Source organism: Pelecanus crispus, chromosome Z, assembly GCF_030463565.1.
Source record: "Pelecanus crispus isolate bPelCri1 chromosome Z, bPelCri1.pri, whole genome shotgun sequence".
NCBI lineage: Eukaryota > Metazoa > Chordata > Aves > Pelecaniformes > Pelecanidae > Pelecanus > Pelecanus crispus.
This window is the reverse complement of record NC_134676.1, coordinates 4,490,001-4,510,311: the sequence shown is the minus strand read 5'-3', so window position 1 is coordinate 4,510,311 and position 20,311 is coordinate 4,490,001. Positions and strand designations below refer to the sequence as shown.

At 42.5% G+C, this 20,311-nt stretch overlaps 1 protein-coding gene across 1 annotated transcript in view; it reads right to left on the bottom strand.

Annotated features, from left to right (window-relative positions):
- Window positions 1-665: 665 nt before the first annotated feature.
- Window positions 666-20,311, bottom strand: part of SKOR2 (SKI family transcriptional corepressor 2) — a 26,186-nt gene continuing 6,540 nt past the window's right edge. The window contains exons 4-7 of the mRNA XM_075726993.1: window positions 15,611-15,676; window positions 15,117-15,215; window positions 9,498-9,565; window positions 666-728 (exon numbers count right to left, since the gene is read on the bottom strand). Coding sequence (XP_075583108.1) covers window positions 666-728; window positions 9,498-9,565; window positions 15,117-15,215; window positions 15,611-15,676 — 296 coding nt within the window. The remainder of the gene's footprint in view (window positions 729-9,497; window positions 9,566-15,116; window positions 15,216-15,610; window positions 15,677-20,311) is intronic.

Sequence of the window (20,311 nt, the reverse complement as noted above, 5' to 3'; positions counted from 1 at the left end):
AAGAAAAAAAAAAAAAAAAGAAAGAGAATGCCATTTAAATGCTAAGGCTTTAGCACCCAAAACTGGAATCTCCCAGGCCACTGATGATGGAGACGGTGTTTCTTCTAACTGAACGCTTCTAAAAAACACTCCTGAAAAAGGTAGTGTTTGGTTTAGGAAGATCCTGCACGTGGGCAACAGGGTAATCGGCATCTGCAGGAGACTGAACTGCAGAAGGTGGTATCGGTGTAGTTCTGTAAAGCTCCTAAAATATACTGCTCTTTCCTGGAGCTGAAGAAGCTCCATTATGGGCAGAAAAAGCCATCCCTACCTGCCCGTGTGTGAACTTTTACTGCACTGTGAATGCCAAGGTATTTCTCTCCTTCCACTGAAGGTACATGATCTTGATGCCACTTTCTAGTGCCAGAGAGTAGAAGCACACGCTCAGGCGATTAGGCCTGGAGTCACCCGATGGTACGTCCTGCCCCGGTGAAGCCTCGCAATGTGTGTGACACGTCAGTTATCAGCTCTAGACCATAGCACGACACCTCCACAGACAGAGCTTTTAAACCAGAATCAGTAACATCATACAACAGAACGATTCTCTTAATTCTTACAGTGCCTGCAAAGAAAAACACGACGGCCGGGCCAAGCAGAATAAGATCTCTTCTTTCACAAGCTCACCTTTAGCTTTTGCTGAGGTGTGCACCGAGCTTTTCTTTCCTGATCAAGCTTGCTGCATAGGGAATCTGCAATGACACAGAAACAAAACCACACTGCTTTACATCAATGTTTGGCTAACGAGACATCCAAGTTGGAATTGCTGCAAATGAAAGGCTTTTTTTGCCTCCCTATATCATTTTAGGAAAGAATGCCTTAAATTAAAGGATTGAACTCTTCACCAAACTGCAAGAATGTTGAAGCAGAAATAAAATAAAAATGGCCCAAATTAAAACAACAGATAGATCTTAAAATCCAACGTAAAAGATGTCTTCCGATGTTTTGTTTATACCATTTGCTGGCAAAAACAAAGCCACCACCCATTCTGCTACCTCTGAGATGACAAAAATCAGCTGTCTGTAACAGAGCAGGCAACAAACACTCATCTCTGCACAGCCGAAATACAGCGGGTTGGGAGTACGAGACTTCATATATTTATATCACCATAATTAGGAAGTTCATAATAGTTATCTCTGACTTCTACCAATCTGAGGGAAGCCATTGAAGTGGAACAAATAATTAAAGAAAAACAGAGAACATAGGCATATTAGGGAACATAGTTATATTTAGAAACAAAGTGGGATGATGTGTTCACTGGCTACTGGGAATACAGTACGGGGCTGCTCTTTTTCAATGTTGGGCCTTTTGAACACAACAAAACTAAGTTGCCCTGAGATTTCTCCATAGCTGGGAATCCAAGTGACTACAAAGTCACTATTCTTCCATGCTGCCTTTTGGAAGGAGTGTTAGAGGAGTTCAGGTTGGGATCAGCAGATCTATGTCCCTATACTCCCAGGTGCTGCTGCACACTGAGGTGACCCGCTTCCACTGTCAGGCACTCCAGAATATATTCCAAAATAATGTCAAATACGTTACTGAAAGCTGACAAATAGGCTGGGCTGAAGTCAGGAGCAAGGCCTTAAGCTGCACAGACAGCAAAAGGAACAGACAGGCAAACGCACACAGTTCAAGCGACCTGCCCCACACACCTAGTAATATATGAGAAGCACGTGAATTTACATCCATCTCCACTGACTAACGTGCATTCTTGTGCATCCCTTTTTTGGTTTTAATTACGTTATGCCCACAGTATGCGAGGACGTTTGTGTGAGTTGCGCTCAGCGTGTCTCTGGGCTGGTGCAAAGTGCAGTATCCACAGTGTCATCTCTTTCCATCCCTGCCTGCCTTAATAAGGAAATGAGCAGGGAAGGCTCGGGATGAGAAGAAAGAAAGGGGCATCTGCAGCTCAGGAGCTAACCCTTTCATCTCTCAGGAAAGGAGGGCAACCTGACTGAAAGCAGCAGCACGAGGAAGCAGCAGTGTCTGCAAAGGAGAGCTGTCTGGCTGAATGAAAGCCGAAGCCTTTCACGGGGGCATGCCGCTTCCCCGACGACACAGTCCTGGGAAAAGGGAAATGGGTGTGCATGAACTGAGAGGATCAAACTAGTGATGACCTGAAAAGACCCAGGTGTTTTGTCTGACTATTCTTATGACCCCCTACCCTTCACAGAAGCTGAAAGCTATCAGCAAGCTTGCTGCCAGATCCCCCCAAAAAAACAGAGCTCTCCCCTCCACCAGGTCCTCCAACAGAGCTGCCTTCCAGGGCACGGCGTTTGCCATGGCTGGAAAACTCCCTTCCGAACTGCAGCAGAGATTATGCAAAGAAACTGTTTACCTGCTCACCCATTTGCATGGTTTAGATTTAAAAGGGAGCCACAAACAAACTGCCTGAATGAGCACATTTTGGCTGAGACCCGTGATGTTTCACCAGCTGCTTTCTTCCTTTCTCCTGCTCGCAACGGCCAACAGGCAACATCAGTTTGCATGGCCGCCAATTATATAGGACATCTCCCAAGCTGTACTGACCTAGATAATACAACGGGGTACATTCTGTCAGAAATTAACTGTTCTTAATCCACCTCTCTGCTATATTTGGCACATCAGCGTCTTTCCAGCGTGTGTTGGTTTATCCATCCTCCTGTTAATAAATGAAACTGGGAGAGGTGGGTGTCCAGTAGGGAAATGACTACTTTCTTCATGAGTTAAATCACCTACAATGTCATCTTCCGCTCTTGTCATTGGAAGAGCATTTGGTAACTCCGCTGCTGCGGTGGAATAGTATTTAGGGCTCTTCACGACCGTACAGTCCCCTTTTGCACATCCATGGTGACTGTTGCAATGCAGGATAGTATCGGCACTCAAATGGGCATGAAGATCCAATCCAAAGTGTGTACACCCCTGCCAGCTGTAACAGAAGTACAGATAGTTTGGTTTTAAGTAGCAAGGAATCTGTTTCTTATCACTACGTCCACATTAATAGGAAATACATCGCAACGGAAGCAGATCTGTAGGGTGCAGGAGAAAGACCAGGTGTCCATACTGCATTTCTCTTGGGGTTTTTTTCTTCAGACTAGCTCTAGTCTGGTCCTGGGTACTGATCACCCATTACAAACTAGAGCACACTCCTATGTGTATTCCTGGAGCACATCCGCGTTTGCTTCATCCAGAAGGAATCCAGTTTGCAAGCTCCGAGTCTGCTCCACAACATGAACCAAAGCGCAGATAAGCGGACAGGATTGGGGATTCATTTCTAAAGCACATGTCTGCTCCCTGCTACACTTGGACATCAAAGAAGCTTCCGTACACCATCCTCTTTTGGAGACTTCACCTTTGCCTCCCATCTCTTGGTAGGGTACACAATGATACATCACCCTGACTTCTGTTGCTTGAAGAGGGAATCTTCAGGACCCCAGAGCACTATTATCTGATGTGTATCTACAGGTACTTAGTTAAACAATTTTCATTTCCAGAGAGTGCACTCGAGACCTCAGTCAGAGCACTGTCCAGCCAAGACAGCCCTTCCAAATGCAAAGCATATTTATGCAGGAAAGGAGACAGATGTGCAGCTGAACTGCCACTGGAAAACTACAGTCTCTGCACATGTCGTGCTTCTGGATAGAACGATGCGTGGGATTAAGGAGAAGAAACAGTGTGCACTGAGCCTTTGACAGCAGGAGGAGGAATGGAAGTGCCAACAGCTTGCCCTAGAGGGTGAGGCTCCACTATTGCCCTGTTGAAGTATTTACAGCTGCGTGGGCTGAGTTCAGAGACTCTGCCCCCCAAGGTGGGCAGTGACACGTGCTCGTGGCAGCACGCTGGTCTGCGCAGGACGCAAGGCAACAGAGAACCACGGCTGGAGTACGCAGTCTCTCCCCTACGTATTTTTAAGTACTGGAGCACACCAATAGAAAAAAGGATTTTGCAGACAGGCAATAGCAGAGGCTGGCTTGTGGCTCTCTGGTATATATGCATCCATTTTTGATCAGAATTTCTGCAGATTCTAAAGGAAAGGAATTTCTGACTTCTGTTTTTAATAACCATTAATTCTACAAAGTATTAATTTTCTTTAATATTTTAATTTACCAGAGAAAGAGGTACAGCTCCATCCTATTAACCCAAGGCGTACCCAGATGCGTTTTCAAGATACAAGTTTCGCTCACCCGTCTTAAAAAAGCAGACAGTGGCAAATAAAATTCTGATGAGAACAGTACTTGTCAGCTCACTTTTCTGTACACAGTCAGGGATGCGTATGCTACCTTCGGCATCAAAAGGACATATTCCCAATTTGTACCCCTAAACCTGGAGAGGAACCCCACCAAAAATCAAATGAAGATAACAGAACACACAGAACCTGCAGTATCATTCCAACTGCTAAAGCACAGAAGAAATTAATGAGAAAAAATATAAACATTTCTCTGGTTGGGAGCGGGGCAAGGTAATGAAATCTGCCTTGGAGTCTGCAAGACACAGTAAACACCAAGTTCCAGAAAGGCTCTTTTACCTGCTACTATCTGGGTGTCAGTGGACAGGCACTTCTAGCACAAGATGGAGCTCAAGAAATCCAAGAGCCATTCTGCTGAACCGATGTTTGCCTCTAACATTCTTGTCAAGGTCAATCAATCTAGCTGGACCACTTTAAGCAGAGGACCAAAAACAGAAATCCCAATAAAGCACTGCTATTTCCTATTTCCACTTTTCGAATATGGAGTGACAGGCATGCAGTGACCAAGGTCTCCGCACACAAAAACCATGGATATTCCTTGTTTGTATAATGAATACATTAGTTGTACAAAGCACCTACTTTCTGTATCCAACCTAAAATAGGAATTATACCTACTGGTGCTTTTCTTAATTACAGTAGGACCCAGAGGAACATGATCTCATACCTCTGAAGATCTACCAAAATTACCACATGGTAGATTTTTTTCTTTTTTTAAACACTCCTTGTGAATCTTTAAAGATCAGGATGAAAGACGATGCAGAGATAGAAATCAATTTTCCAGGTAGATAGTTCCCGATTTATTGTCTGCCTCTGAAGAACAGAGTTGATTCAAAGCAGCACTGAGAGTAGAAGGCCATCAAACATCAGAGGAGTTTCAGCTGGATCCAGTTCTGAGCTCTGAACATTATTATCAGCCCAAAGTTAGGCTACTGAGGGGGAATTCAGTTCATGGAAGTATAAATAAATTTTAAGAACCCAAACAAAACCAAACCAAGACTTTCCACTTGAGCTGGAAAGATGCAGGACTGCCTGAGTAATTCACACTTCTAACGTCTCAAAGACCGCTGCCTTTTACCCCTATGTAAAATTAGTGGGATTGATCGCTACCCAATCTTAGTTATCTAAGCCACAATGTCAGGGTGACGAATACCACCATAGGTTTTCCTGATGGATAGGTTACAACTGCGGTCAGCACTTCCTGGGAATCTATGAACTACTTGTAAGGGACCCCTGAAAGGAAATTAAGAAAAGCCAGCCTGTTTGCAGGAGCTTAAATTTGCTGCTTGGTGTTCGACTTCTCTGTGGCAGTGTTTTAAAGAGGTTCACAAAAACATAAAAGGATAAAAATTGTCATGCTGGGAATGCTGCTTCTGATTTTTTTTCTCCCACCAGGCAGCTAGGAAGAAAGTTCATGCTTTTTAAATTTGATCCACGAACGCAGTTGCTCTGAAGATAATATCAGACAGATACAGAGTCTCAAGCAGGAGCTGACTCAGTACTTTGTTAGGCTGGCTGGGCTGTCCTGATAGATGAATTCTGGTTACACTGGACAGAAACCGACAACTCTAAAGCCAGGTGAGCTCTTCTGAGGCCGTACCATATGTGCCATGTTATTTAGAATTTACAACCTGCTGGGCAGAGATTTCTTCTCGGTGGCCCTTTCTGTACAGCTTAATAACAGAAGCCAGACGATCCATGCCTGAAGTAAAATATTGACTTCCAAGTATGCGCACTGTACTTAGCCAATTTGGGAGACAGCACTTTGAAGGAGGAAGCAGCGAAAAATTCATTCAGTGATTTAAGATCCATTTTCTTGTTAAATATGACGATCAGTTGCTTCCTGGCACTTGGCCGAGAGCTTGGCACAAACAGGTTGCGATACTTCCTGGTAGCTGCTCCAGACACTCTGACCAACTCCTTTCTTAACAGAAATTGCTGATGGCCGCACAACGTCCCACTGCTCCAGCTACCTACCAAGCCAGGTTATGTCCGAAGAAGCCAACAGGACCCACCCTCCATTTTCCCAGTGATCTGAGCCTTACTCTTGACTTCCAGGAAGCCATAATTTTTTTTTTTTTTTTATGTCTGGAGCAGACAGAGCATTAAAATAAAAGCCCATTGATTAAACACTGCTTTAACTGAGGCTTTTAATGAAGAACGTTAAGCCCACGTCACTCCCAGCCGCTGCGGGTGTACTGGCGGCCGGGGAGCGGCAGAGGGCACCCGGAGCCCACGCCAGCCCCCCTGGAGCTGCCGCCCCACTCAGCGCGGCTGCTCTCCATGCGTGGGGATCTACCATCGCCTTCTGCACTGCAGGTTTCACAGTCTCACCCAAGAACTGCGAGGAAAAAAGTGTTACGTTCAGTGTTCAGTCCTGGCTGGGCACGAAGCACTACCTTCAAGCAGCCCCTTCCATGTAACGGTCAGGTTACGGTGGGCATTCATGCTAGAAAGTTTTCAAATACAATTATATTTGGTTAATTATTTCATCCTTAGCTTCAGCTTGTTGTATTCCAGACATCTCTGGCACATCACACACTCCAAGACAGTTTATTTTAAAGTCTGACTACTCAGTTACGCAGCTTGAAGCATGCCAGTTCAGGGTGAGCGAAACCATCGTTAGGGCAAAACCTGCCTCTGGTACCCACTGTTATAAGAGATGTCTTTGTGATCATGCACAAGTCTTCAGGAAGGACTAATTTAAGTTGTGTAATCCCCCAGTGCTGAGAAAAGCCAAAAGAAACTGACTCTGTGCATTTATATTGCTTGCAAAATAAAAAAAAGCAATTAAGCCAAGTTCTGTGGCTATTATACCCGTAAATTTTGAGTTTCATACTATAAAGGTATACACCTGTGAAGCTGTAAGTAAAATTAAGATGTGAGTATGCATTAAACGCTTCTGCTTTTCTCTTTGCACTTCTGTGTTAGCAAGAAACTTAGGTGCAGGCGGCTCTGTTAAAGCAGTAGTATAGCATCCCAGGTACAACCAAAACAAAACAACCTACCGCTATTAAAAACAAAACAACAACAAACACAAACAAGAAAATCAAACGTAACCATGCTTTTTGTGTATTCTGCACCAAAAGCTTTAATTCATCCATGCCATAGCCCAAGAAGGCCAAAAGAGTTCTAACATTAGCACATTCAGCTTTTTAATCTTAATTCTAGATATAACCACACAAAATATATTCACATGAATGAATGAATGAAAGTAACTGCAGGGATTATTAAACCAAAAGTGCTCGCTCCATTTCAGGTATCAACCAAAACATCACTGAAGATTTCTGCATCCAGCTTAGACAAACACACTGGTTATTTGCAGCAGTCTCTCAGTTATTCATAGGCAAACATCCTTTTGTTGGCCCCACCGATACACAACCTGCCTCACCGATACCGGGAGGGATACCCAAATGTGAGCATAAAGACTTACTGATGATTAGACAACACTTCTATTAATGATAATTAAACTCAGGCAGCCACAGTGAGTGAAGAGGTCCTGAATTGCTGGTGCAGTACGTTAAATGTTGAAACTATTCTCTGTAAGTACATTCAGGCAGCTCTGTTTAATGATTAAATGACTGTTAGTCTTTCTGTAGTATGCACCAGTAAGCGAAAAGGGGTGTGAATTACATGATCAGATTTCTTTTGCTACCCAAGAAAAAGCACTACACCGAACCTTGTGATTTCTCCACTTCTTGTAAATCAGAAAAACCGCTACAGCTGGCTCGCTGGAGGTCTGGGATATCCAGTTTCAGAAACAGCTTCACAACTGGGCCACAAAATGACTGGCAGAGATGATCCATTCTCTCCCTGGGAGGGAGAGCGAGTTAGCCCCAAGTTCAGCTGATGCAAGTGATAAAGGCTGAAGTGGGTGCACAAACTTTGTGCTTAAATGTTCTTCACAGCAGGAGTCAGACAGGTCACCTCCCTCAAGTCCAAAGCAGCAGGGGAAGTATTTTTCAGGATGGCATCCTAATTACCATCTTCTGTGACAATGCAATTCACAGATCAAGCCAAACTCCTTGCCTGGCATTGGGAGACAAAGGGGAATGCAGTAACAACCGGACGCATTTAAAGGAAAAGAGTGGAGACTAGCAGCAAAAGGTCTCCAAAGATGTTCTGGACTGAATTTCTTCCATAAACAACCTCCTTCAAGCACCCTCCATCTCTCATTGAAATCTCTGAAGTCAGCAGGAACAGGGAGCAGGAATATTCGGCAGCTCTAAAAATAAGGCCACTTCTAAATGCCTCTAAACATAGGTGCACAAGTTTGACAATCCTGGCCTTCAGCTTTATTTTTAGGCCCTAACCCATCAATCAGAAAATGACAGTACGAGAAGGCTGGACAATGACTTCCCCACACCAGGATCTGTAACAAGCACAAGGAACATTTAGACGCCCGAGCACAGGGCTCCTGCAGGTAAGTGGGGACATTTGGCAAGCCTGCCTCAAAAAAACCCCACTGAATAATGTCAGACTGGTCACAGAAAAAGCACTAACAAACCAAGCATTAGCTGATAGCCTCCTGTTCGTTACGATGCCCTGCTCTTAAAACAACACTAAGCAGTATTTGAGTAAGAAACAGCTTCATATAATCCAGTACAAGCAAGGGGTGGTGTAAGTATGTCAAGTTTTCAAAACAGCGCAGTTGTATGCAATAATCTAGAGTTGCACTAACACATACACACACACAAAATCCCTCTTGATTTTAAAATAACAAGCAAGAGACCAAACAGCAATGTGTGCCTGCACTGAACTGTGTTTTGGCAACTCGATCCTTTACTGATGAGTTAAGCACTTCTTCTAGTGGTTGAAATTTGAAAAAGACACATCCTAAGGTTTATTTGCCAGTGAGAAGCTGGCCTCGCACCGATTCCCCACTGAGGGCTGAAATGCACCCCTTGGCAACTTGTACAAGGCAGAAACATTTAACTGCTTAAGGTTTACTGATTCGGTCCTCACATTTCTCTCTGAAGAAGCACCTCTCGGTGTTGAGTCAACACATTTCCCTTAGTTGAAGCATGAAGACCCATCTGGTTACTGTATGAAAGTAAATCTCCAGGTAATTAGACTCTAAACCAGCCAAGAACTGCACGCTTACATCTTGCTAAATATAAAGTAATATGAGTTCGGTAATAGTACATCTGCATGGCTCACAAACGAAAAGTTTCAGGAGCGCATTTAAAAAACATAAAGTGACAGTTCATAACGTTTTTAGCAGAGAAGGCAAACTTACAATTTGTAGCTGCTGTACCATTTCTTCTCTGTATGCCAGTTCCCGCTTCATCTGATCTTGAAAATTATCTATAAGAAGGGGGAAAAAAAAAAGTAGATGCAATAATTATAACAGAGACCACACAGCAGAATTCATACTAATCAAACGAAATCAAACCCAATCACTACTGAGGAATTGTGAAGCACCACAAAGCCCTTCAGCCAATTAAAATGCATGCCTAACAAAAACAACTTCTCTAGTAGGAGACACTGTAGACAACAGAAAAACTGTGGAAAAATCAGGTTCAGCTACTTCCCCAATTAGCAAATGTAGGCTGCTAAGTTTCTGCCACTAGCATTCATTCTCACAGTGATTCTCTCCATGGGCCAGACTCTGCAGTCATTAGTCAAACTTCTACCAACACTGAAGAGAAGAGCAAAGCTTCTCTTCTTTGCTTTGGCATAAATCTGTTGACATCAATAGGAATGTCCAATATGTGAGAACAGAAAGCGTTCAAGGACGCAGGGTTTGATTTGTAGTTTGTAACATAGCGCTGACAGCTTTGGACAAAACTCAGACTAAAGCTCCATAAACAGTGATGTGGAACTCGGAAAGGAAAAAGCCTTTGAAAGACAGATCCTGGACAGCCGGGTTACAGCACAGGCCAGCCTTCCTGCTCCAGTAGCTCCTCCTTCCCTTATTTTCCTCCTCAGTAACCATTTCAGACAAAACTTCATTTGGTAGAAGATTAACCACTGGTCTGTATTCCATAACATTGCTGTTGCAGGGTGGGAAAAAGACAAACAAAACCATAAACAAGCAAACAAAAGATAAACAGAACTATTGACAAGAAGCAAATAACTTGGAGAGTTGCCGCATGATGGAGACCTAGGTGCAATGATGGATTATTAAATGGAAGAGGAAAGAAAACCCATTCCAACCGATATAATTTTGATCCGGGAAAGAAGCCTGTCCTGAACCACGGGAGCAGCAAGGTGAATGCCAACAGAAAAGAGCATGGAGCACCTCAACACACAGCACTGTCAAACTGGAGAGAGCGTGGAGAAGGACATTATAAGACCAAGGCAGCTAGAATGGTTTATCTACAACTAATAATTAAAAAAGTTACATAGTGATGCTGGTTGCTGGACACTAGCCCAGGACTCAGGAAGCCTGGGTTCAATACCTGGTCTACTGGACTCTGTGCGTGTGTCTCTCCATGCCTCCTTTCATCACCGGTAAAGCAGGAATAATAGCACTGCTTCATCTGCCAAGTGTGTTGGGAGGATTAATGGATGAAATGACTGTGGGATACTTCAATAGCACAGTAATGGGAGTCACAGAAACACCTAAATTGTAACGGAAAGATTTGAGCCCAGCTGAGAACGAGCGGCTCCTATTAACACTCCATGTGCTGCCGCAGTGCTGGGAGCTCGCCCACTGCCAAACCAGCCGCACAGCCTTGCCACGACTTCGCAACCCCAAAAGCAGGAGCAGGAAGGCAGTGAGCAGCCGTGGCATGATACAGAGGAGAGGAAGGATGTACCTCGCCTGCGGAAAAAGGGGATGTGTCCCCATCAAGCGTGGGCATAGCAAGGGCCTAGAAGAAAGTACAAGGGGGCAGAGCTCTTTCTTACTCTTTCATACAAGAATTTTGCCCTCTCTGAATGACGAGCAAGTTGTTGTTTAAAAAGCATGGAGGCACTTTAGCACAACAAGAAAATAGCAATGAAACAAAGAAAGAGTGAGAAAATTTATCAGGCTGAAACCATCAGGATCCAGCACAGCCACACACAAAAGGACATGACAACATTATTTTAATAATTTTCTTCGGATTTCAAGTAAACGGCCACAGAATTTTGCAGCCTATTCCCTCTATTCCAACTTGACCAGAAAAAGAAGCTGACAGAAATAAAGCAGGTTTACAACTCCTCTCTTCCTAGCCCCAAAAAAGCCATGCAGTATAAAAAGGTGACCGCCTCCCGTCCTGGTCACTAAAGGCTGACAGATCGGTGCTAGCTACTATTGAGATCCTCCAGTTTCACCCTGAGTAGGTTATGTGGAGAAATTTTCCTTCTCTCTTCAACACTTTCCTCTCGACTGCCTCTTCACAGGCTCATCACCTCTCAGAACAAATAGCTCGGAAATCTTGCTCAGTCCTGCACTGCAAACGTCCAAGCTCACAGTGGAAATGGGGTGTTAATGGGAAGGATAGTGTTTTTTTCCGGCAGCATTTATGTGAGTCTGAATGCTTACAGACAAAGCCATAAGCAATACCCAAGAGAAAAGATATGAATATTTAAATAGTTTTCTTAACACAAAATTAAATACTTTTAACTACCCAGACTACGTCTCCACCATTTTATTACCACGTTGTTAAATGCAGCCGGACAAAACACGTGCCAGCCAACATCAAAGGTAAAAAGCAGTGGAGGGTTCTGGGAGAACATGCTGTCAGCTGCACACAGGTGCTCGTATTTCTATCAGGACAGCAAATTCTTTGATTCTCTTCAAGCGATCTGATCTTTTTTTATTTTCTTCAAGTGATCTCTGCCTTGAGAGATCCTATAGGCAAAGGAAAACCTCACCTGCAGCTTTCACATAGAACAGTAGTATAAAAAATGAAGGTGCAAAGAACAGAAGAGAAGGTCTGCTGTTTTATAAATTATCACAGGGCACATTTCAAGCAGGTACAAGAAGCCACAGAGAAGCGTGCAGCATGGTACTGCTAAATGAGCTTGCAAATAAGATCAGTTCTCATTCAACAGTGATTTCCACGAGGAGAACATGGAAACCATACGTCATTTACACACAACACTGCATAGCACTGCTGTGGGTAGTGGTTTGATGCTATTAACATGTAGCGCCCCAAACGTGCTCAGTTCCAAATGCAAGACCCAAAAAAAGGTGACTTTCAAGTCAACTCCAGGTAACCCGACAGGAGCGTTTTCTAGAGAGACACAGCATGACCTTCCACATCTCACACACTGGCTCCCTGCTGAAACAGGGATGAATTTTCTCCTTTTTTTAAAAAAGGTTGAGAAGACTTAAAAGCCAAAGGTTCCTCACTTACCCGCAGGCAGCACACAGCACAGGGAGAACCACCCCTACTCGTGGGAGTGAGAATTACCCTGGCAGTGCATTCCTGTCCTCAGCAGCTTTAAGGATGGGACAGAGATCCAGTCCCCAACGCCACTCAGCCCAGTGCTGCAGTGAGCCAGACTGGGATACAAACCCTGCTACCTGCCTGCTCTTCGCTCCCTCCTACAGCCTGAGATATCTCCAAGCCATGATAAATCCATCAATACAATTTTAATTTTACCTCCACTTTCCTTTAGTTGGATCTCTCCCTAGCTTCTCCCTATCCACCACCACCACAGGCAGTTCGTAACTTGGGAAACCCGGCAAAACAAATACTTTCTAATACCTGACCTAAAGCAGCAGCCCCGTCCGGCAGCAAGAGACCCCATCTCTTTTGCTAGAACACGTACTGCTCTCGAGGACAAACCATGCTTATCCTGGATTTTACACTTATTTGTTTCACAAAAACCCCTTTTCTTGTTTTATTATATGCAGAGGAGGGGGTGGTTTTTTTGGTAAATCTAAATCTGTAAATAGGTTTTACGGTCACTTGTATATATTGTTTATAGCACATTATCTGTTTTCTATTTTAATCCTGAAGAAAATTGACCACTACTTTGTGGTACATCGAAACCACATATTTTTCAAGCCGGCACACACAGTCGCCACTTCCTTGGTTGGCTGTACGCGTTCTTTTCTTTTATTTGAATTGTATTTCATGTGGTTTAATTGCAGTGTTTATTTACATGGCAATGTCAGAGCATTAATTTTACTGTAGAAGAACAAAAGGATAAATGAGTGACCTGAATGGCAAAACTCCAAGATGCCATTTCGCCAATACCACACATCAGTGTTTTGATCTACGCAAATTATTTGAAAATTACCTCACTCCCAAACCCAAGTAATGACTGAATTTATACTGAAGGATGAGGTTATCCTCCTTTCATTAATATCTGTATCACCTCAGGCAGCTCTTCTCCTTTATTTATGAAGCTGTCTACAGCTTTTGATATTTGGGCTAAAGATGGAGTCATTCCCAGAGTCTTTGCACTTCCTTACTTCCCTGAACTTACTCTATCTGATGCTATAGAATGGGGAAAAAAAATGTATTTTCTTTAAACAATAGGAAAATGCTTTCTGTGTTTCCACCTTTTCCTGCAATCCAGGGAGATGCAACATTCCTCGGCTTGCAGCAGTGGGCTTTGGTTGACTGACTTACCTCAGGGGTGCTGGCAATACTGGGTTTTGTCCCCAGAGTTTTTAGGAATGAACTCAGAGGACTAACAAAACACAGAGTTTCTGAACTCTTCAAGAAACTACGATAAACCAGCACAAGGGCATATCGTATTGAGTGCTGGTCAAACATTTCAGTCACGCAGGAGTTAAGAGAAGTTAGCAAATGGCAGAAGAGCCTGACAGTTAGTCTGGGAAGGTGTTAATGTATCTATCTTGGCTTACTGTGAGTCAAGTAACTCCGCAATGCTCCATCCGCGTATAGTCTCACAGGAAAACAAGGACAAAAATTGAGAGTTTTAAAAAGGAGAGTTTAAAAACACCTCATATCATCAACATTAGGAAAATATTGAAGGCAGATGCTGTCAGACCTCCTTTGGACTTCATGAAGAAGCAAAAGGTGGGTGCAAACATGCTTTTTCCTTTAGGTTGCATTTAATACCGAACTGGGGGGACTGTCTGGGCAGGCAGCTGCAGAGCTGTGACAGCCGGGCACAGGGAAGCCTGCACGACAGCACTGATCTCTGTGTGGTGCTGTGTTACAGACGGGCAGAGAGCAATGGAGATGCCCTGATCACTCCAGCTCTGCAACACTACATTTGTTGCATGTTGGAGAGCCCTCTCTGTGTCTTCTAGCTTGTCCTGATCTACGTGGGATTTCTCCTGGAAGCATGCTTTCCCCTGTTGCTGCCAGTGTAATTCAAAAGGCCTCAATCAATAGGTCTTTTTCCACATCCCTGTGCCTGCAGGTCAACTTTCTGGCAGCTTCACAAAAACCCTACTAAGTGTCCATTTTGTTTTCTTTTATTTAACACATGCCCAGCATGATCCATCACCCCTGGATAGCAGCACCCCGCTCATCAGCTGCGGTGAAAGGGCCATCTCAAATAGCCCATCTCAAGAGGAAAAATCCAGACAGGTCTTCCTACTCCTTAAACACAGGCAAAATCAATTCTCCAGCATCAGCCAGCAACACCTAAAGATGACTATGAAGTACCCTGTCTTTAAAAGCCTCCAAGAAGCTGGTTAAGACCACCGACATCGCTGTACCCCAAGAAGCCCCAGTCGTGTTTCTGTCTACTCACTGTATTAAACGTCATCAAAACCAGTAGAATATACACCAAAATAGACATCCAGCTTCAGACTTTCCCTACAAAAGACCTGGCTTGGGCAGCCTGAAAAGCCACAGCAGAAGCGCCATCAACCTCAGCAGAACTAAGCCAAAGATCCTGGCAACACAACTGAGAACATACCTCTCCCCTTTTAACAACCTGACAACCACCACCCACCCACAAGCACCACCAAAACCACAGATATGTGTCTTACTGAAGACTGGGAAAGATGCATTTCCTTTCAACACCTGGAATTCCTGTTCTAGTCTCCTCCGTAAGTCGATCTGTTCAAACAAAACCTTCTGGAGTTCCTCTAACAAAGAGAAAAGAAAAGTGGTTTTGCTAATCTGTATAAATAATTCTTGAAAGAACAGTTGCAAAGCAATTCATTACTGTAAGACAAAATATTTTAGCAGTTATAAAAAAAAAAAAAAAAAGTGTTGCATAGACCTACAATAGATTTTGTGCAGAAAGCCATGAATATAAATCAATGTAATATATTATTTTAAAGTATTATATTACAGTGTCATGTATTGATTGATATATATGCATTAATCTCAATTATATCCACCCAAAGGTCCATATATTATTCATATGTTACTTGACAAGCTTAAAATATGGTGCAGAACAAAAGTGCCCCCTATTATCCTCATATTCTATTAAAACAAAGAGCAGTTTTATAACGTGAGAGGCCCTTATTTATTTTACCTTTCCCCATGTTTTCTACATCCTTCTTCAGTGAATGAGGTGAATTGGTTTCTTGTGTGTGTTCGCCTTAAAAAAGAGAAATAAAAAAGTTATTGATTTACCGATATTGCTTTTCATCAGTATTGTCCTTACTACGCAACTGCTTCAGGGAATCTGGAGGAAAAAAAGAGAAAAAAAAAAATATACAGAAACAGTAAGATTGAGGTTTATCTACATATCCCTGTGTGCATAGCACAAATATTTGCAAGACTGGTATTTGCTTCTAGTTTAGTAAAGCGTCTACCTACACCATGGCCTCCTGCAGACGAGACCTGATGTCTCCCCCCGTACCTAGGAGAGCTCCTCTTGCACGTCACCCGCCGAACTGATCCCTGCTTTCACTCTAACCCCTCTTGAAGATGCTCTTATCTGAGAACGACTAGGAGCAAGCTGAGAAAGGGCTAAAGCCTTCTCTGCAGTCTCCTCTTCTCTTCACAACGGGAAGTCCATGCTATCTAGCTGGGCAGGACCCTGTTCCCAAATCCACAAGCAAAATCCTTTTTGCACCAGCCTCTTCGCCTTCATCAGCTCTTCAACTTCATCATCTTCTGGAGCTCTATGGCATGGGCTTGTTGTAACTGGATATAATTTATATCCAGCTGAGATAAAATTGACATTAGTGGTATTTGCATCTAAAGGATACACCTCTGAGGTCAACCAATTCAGAGATTTCTGCTTAGGTTGCTCACAGAACTTTTAATCATATAGTAGTAAAGAATTTTCTAGATAACAGAATTTGACTATTTCCAGGATATACGCACGCTACTTCTTTCAGCCTCTTCCCTTTACAAATTAAATAAAATTAAATAAATCTTCACAAGGTGTTAAGTTCACCTGGATGACAGCTTGACTTAGATATGAACCTTCTGACAGAAGGTATTATTTTCATTATCCTCTGAACTATGAAATTTTCCTCTCATTTCTATGAGCAGGGTTTTGAAACAAAAAGCTATGAAAAAATGTTTTTAAAAGAAAAAAATACCACGTTAGCAGAAATTAATGGGAGATTTTCTGTTATTTACAGCTGAAGTAGAAATGGACTCTCAATAATTAAGAGAATATTTGGTAAATAACCAATTATTGAATTTTTGGTTTAGTCCAGCCAGTAAATACACATCATTAACTCTACCGATGAGTAAACACAAGACAGACATATATATAAAGATACTCATGTGTTTACGTATTTGGAAGAAACAATCATGGAGGAAATACCTTGGGTTTTTTTGAAAATAAAAAGCCATAGCACTGAATAGGTCACCACACAACAGATATAAAAGCACTACTCAAAAAACTCATACTGTCACCATGCATTTGATAGTCGGTCATCACAATAAGCTAATTTTAAAGTTGAATTGGGAAGTGTTGTTTTATATGCAGTCAGAAATCCTTTTGCAAAACACTTATTTCTGGTTTTAAAAATCAATGCATTCTTATATCCAGTAAACCCTGAAGTCATAGTATATGAAACATATCCAATAGCTATGCGTTTTAGCATCTGCTCTCTCTCCGTTCCTTAAAAAAAAGCAACCACTCACTCAGGCATATACATTTACACAACGGCTATGTGGTGCCAGCAATTCCATTTTAAAAATCTGTTTATGTAACACAATGATTAAAAAAATCATTTTTGTGTGGTATTTGATATAAACAAAGTGTTTTCTACAGGTAAGTTGTCTCACCACATTAAAAGAAATAGCAAGCTTAAAAATAAAAAGAAAAATACATCACTTTTGGGGCAGTGGTTTGAGGGGTTTCCATAATGTAAAATGGTCTTTTTTTTTTTCAGTTAAGATAATATTGTTTTAAACAGGATTGTTAACGAAAGAAATAGTTTGTTAGATAAATTAGGAATGAGGGTACACAAAATTTAAGTTTAGGAAATTATATATACTAGTATATTTTTCCAATCAATTTCTTTCACCGAGGCATTCTTTTCTGAATGTTTTATGCGCAGTTCTGAGGGCTAACAGACTCACAGACAGAAGGTAACTGGATTCTTCAAGGGGAAGGAAGAGGAAGGGGAAGAGACTAGATCCTAGCACAGAGCAGGGCGGCAACATGGCTCTTTCCCACTTGCTCGCTTGAGCTTTCAGGGCCGTATGGTTTGAGGCTGCCGACTCGCTAGGACTGAAAGAACTGCATCAAAATGAAAACAAGGGCACGTAGCATAAAGAGTAACTTCTCCAGCATCTGCAGCCTCCCTGCTAAGCTACCAAAAAGGCTTAGAAAATTCCTCATCCTTGCCCCCAAAGTAAGTAAAGAACAGGATGGGAAAAGCGAAGGTATTTAAAGGCAAAACCCAGCGCATACAGTTTTAAAGAATAACTGCATTTTTAAAATGCTTTCTGACGTTCAAAAAAAGCCTCAACATTATTATTGTTAACGGTAATAATAATCAGATGGGTTTCACCTTTCCAGTCCCCCTGAAAATGATAATCAGGAGCCTGCTCTTCTCCGTTTTTCCATACTTCCCAGAGGCCTCATCACGCGTTGTGTACTGTTCTACCTTAATTGAAAGGGAGGAGGTATTGAATATTTAACCAGCTTCCTTTCTCTTAAATGTTAATTAAAAGCTAAATAGGTGTTTAAAAACAAACAAACAGAAAGCCCAAAGAATTTTAATCAGTCCAAGAAAAAATCACTTCCCCTTCTAATAGCTCCACCATAACTCTCTAGGGCCTTGTCTACACACAAACTTGTAGCAGCATTTAAAAGAGCAGCACTGAAAGCTATGCAGCCCCCCCGGTATGGACACCTAGGTTTTCTTTAAGAGAGGTCTATTTCAGCTTATTTAGAAAAATCAAACTATACCTCAACCATCTGCTGGCTAGGGGGAAAAGGGGATGAAGTATTCATAGCCAGTTTAAACTGCCTCAGCTTTTGGTACCTCTGTTCTTCCCGATCAGCTCAGGTGCACAGACATTGTTACACTGGAATACATGTACAAAGGTTGCATTTTACACAAATGGCTTGCTGAACCTGGAATGTGAACATCCACCCATGGAGGAAAGCAGAAATGATGTCTGTGGGTAGACACACCTCAAATTACTTTATCAGTACTCTGAAAACGAGAGGTCCCAATTTGTACGTCATCACAACCTCAGCTCTTGTGATGCCACCATTTGCTTAGTTCTACACCCACTGGAGTAGTTAAGATTTGTGTTTTTTAGACAAGAAACAAACAGAAACATCTCTAAATTTATTCCGCTCAAAAGAAATGCATGTTGCCCTCGTACAAAACCAAACCAGACACAGCCAGCTCACCTCTTCATTGCTGTGCCACCTAGAGCAATCGCCTGTCATCCTTCCTCGGGAAGCTCTCAAAGCGCTCTTCAAACAGCAGCTAAAAATTTCCACGCTGGCCCAGGCAACTGAGCTACGTCAACGGGCAACTGATTTGCCCGGCGCAGAGCTCTGATGGACCGGGAATATAACTCCGCTCTCCTGACTCTCAGCCCTGCGCCTTGTCCTCAACTCGTACTCTCGACAATTCTCACTCCATCTGCAGTGCCAGACCACATCGACCGAAATGAGCCACTCGCCTGCGTCTCAGCATCGGCCCTATTATTCCTGGACGGTTCTTAAGAGCACACGATTCCAGCTAACCAGCTCTGCAGCTCACTCCTACCAGGTGAGCTTCACCGTTGTGAAGCCTGCAGCATCGATGGTCTACCATAACTTAAACGCCCATCGGTATTTTTAGCTGGAGAGAGCACCGTCAGCAGACACAAAGACCGCAGCAGCAAAGATGTCAGTATCTTCTGGGTATAAATATATATATATGCATTTAAAAAATACAGGCAGATGCAAACCGGCAGACTTTCAGAGCTCCAAAGGCTCCATCTGTATTTGAAATTAATTAGTTGCTTTAAGACACACACAGTTTTTGTGTATGTCCTGAAGAAATCCTACCCTTACTGAAAATACGCATCGTGCTGCTTTTTGGGGGAATAATCAATAGGATAATCAGGACTTGGGAAAATATGCCTATTTTAGGAAACTCAGTAAGATCTTTTAAGTACTTTTCTGTACTGGGGCTGATATACATATCTTACAAAATCCGGAGCATCAAATGTTAATTTGCCCTGAAAGTGGTTTAACTTTAAAACAAACTAGGGGGTTTGGGTTTTTTTTTTTTCACAGATAAAGCCTCGTTTGTAACCTCCATTTAAAGTTTAAAACATGAACATCCGATTAAAAAACATCTGTGTTGAAGCACTAATGGATAGAGAAGAAAACAGTTTCAGGATTTCAAACTGAACGTTCAAAAACTGTGACGGACTTAAAAATATTAAATGTTTTAGAGAGACAACAAATCAGTTGGCTTTTGGTCTGAACCTTATGCATACATCTGGGAAGTATTTCATAACTTTATTCTAGAAGCATGAGGGCTAGAAAATTTCTCATCTTTGTTTTAAATGGAAGGTGAGATTCTCACCGGATTCCAGAAGATGGGGCTTTAAAAAAAAACCCGACACACCTAATATTGTGAGACTTACAAAAAAAAAAAAAATTCAACAATGTTCCACCCTCGTTTAATAAATCAGAGAGAACTCCTGAGCTCCTTGGTAATAACAAAAGAGAAAAGAGATAGGAACAGTAAATAAGGACCCAGTCCTACAGTCCGTCTGCAGTTTTGTCTGTCATGCAGATCCATGTATT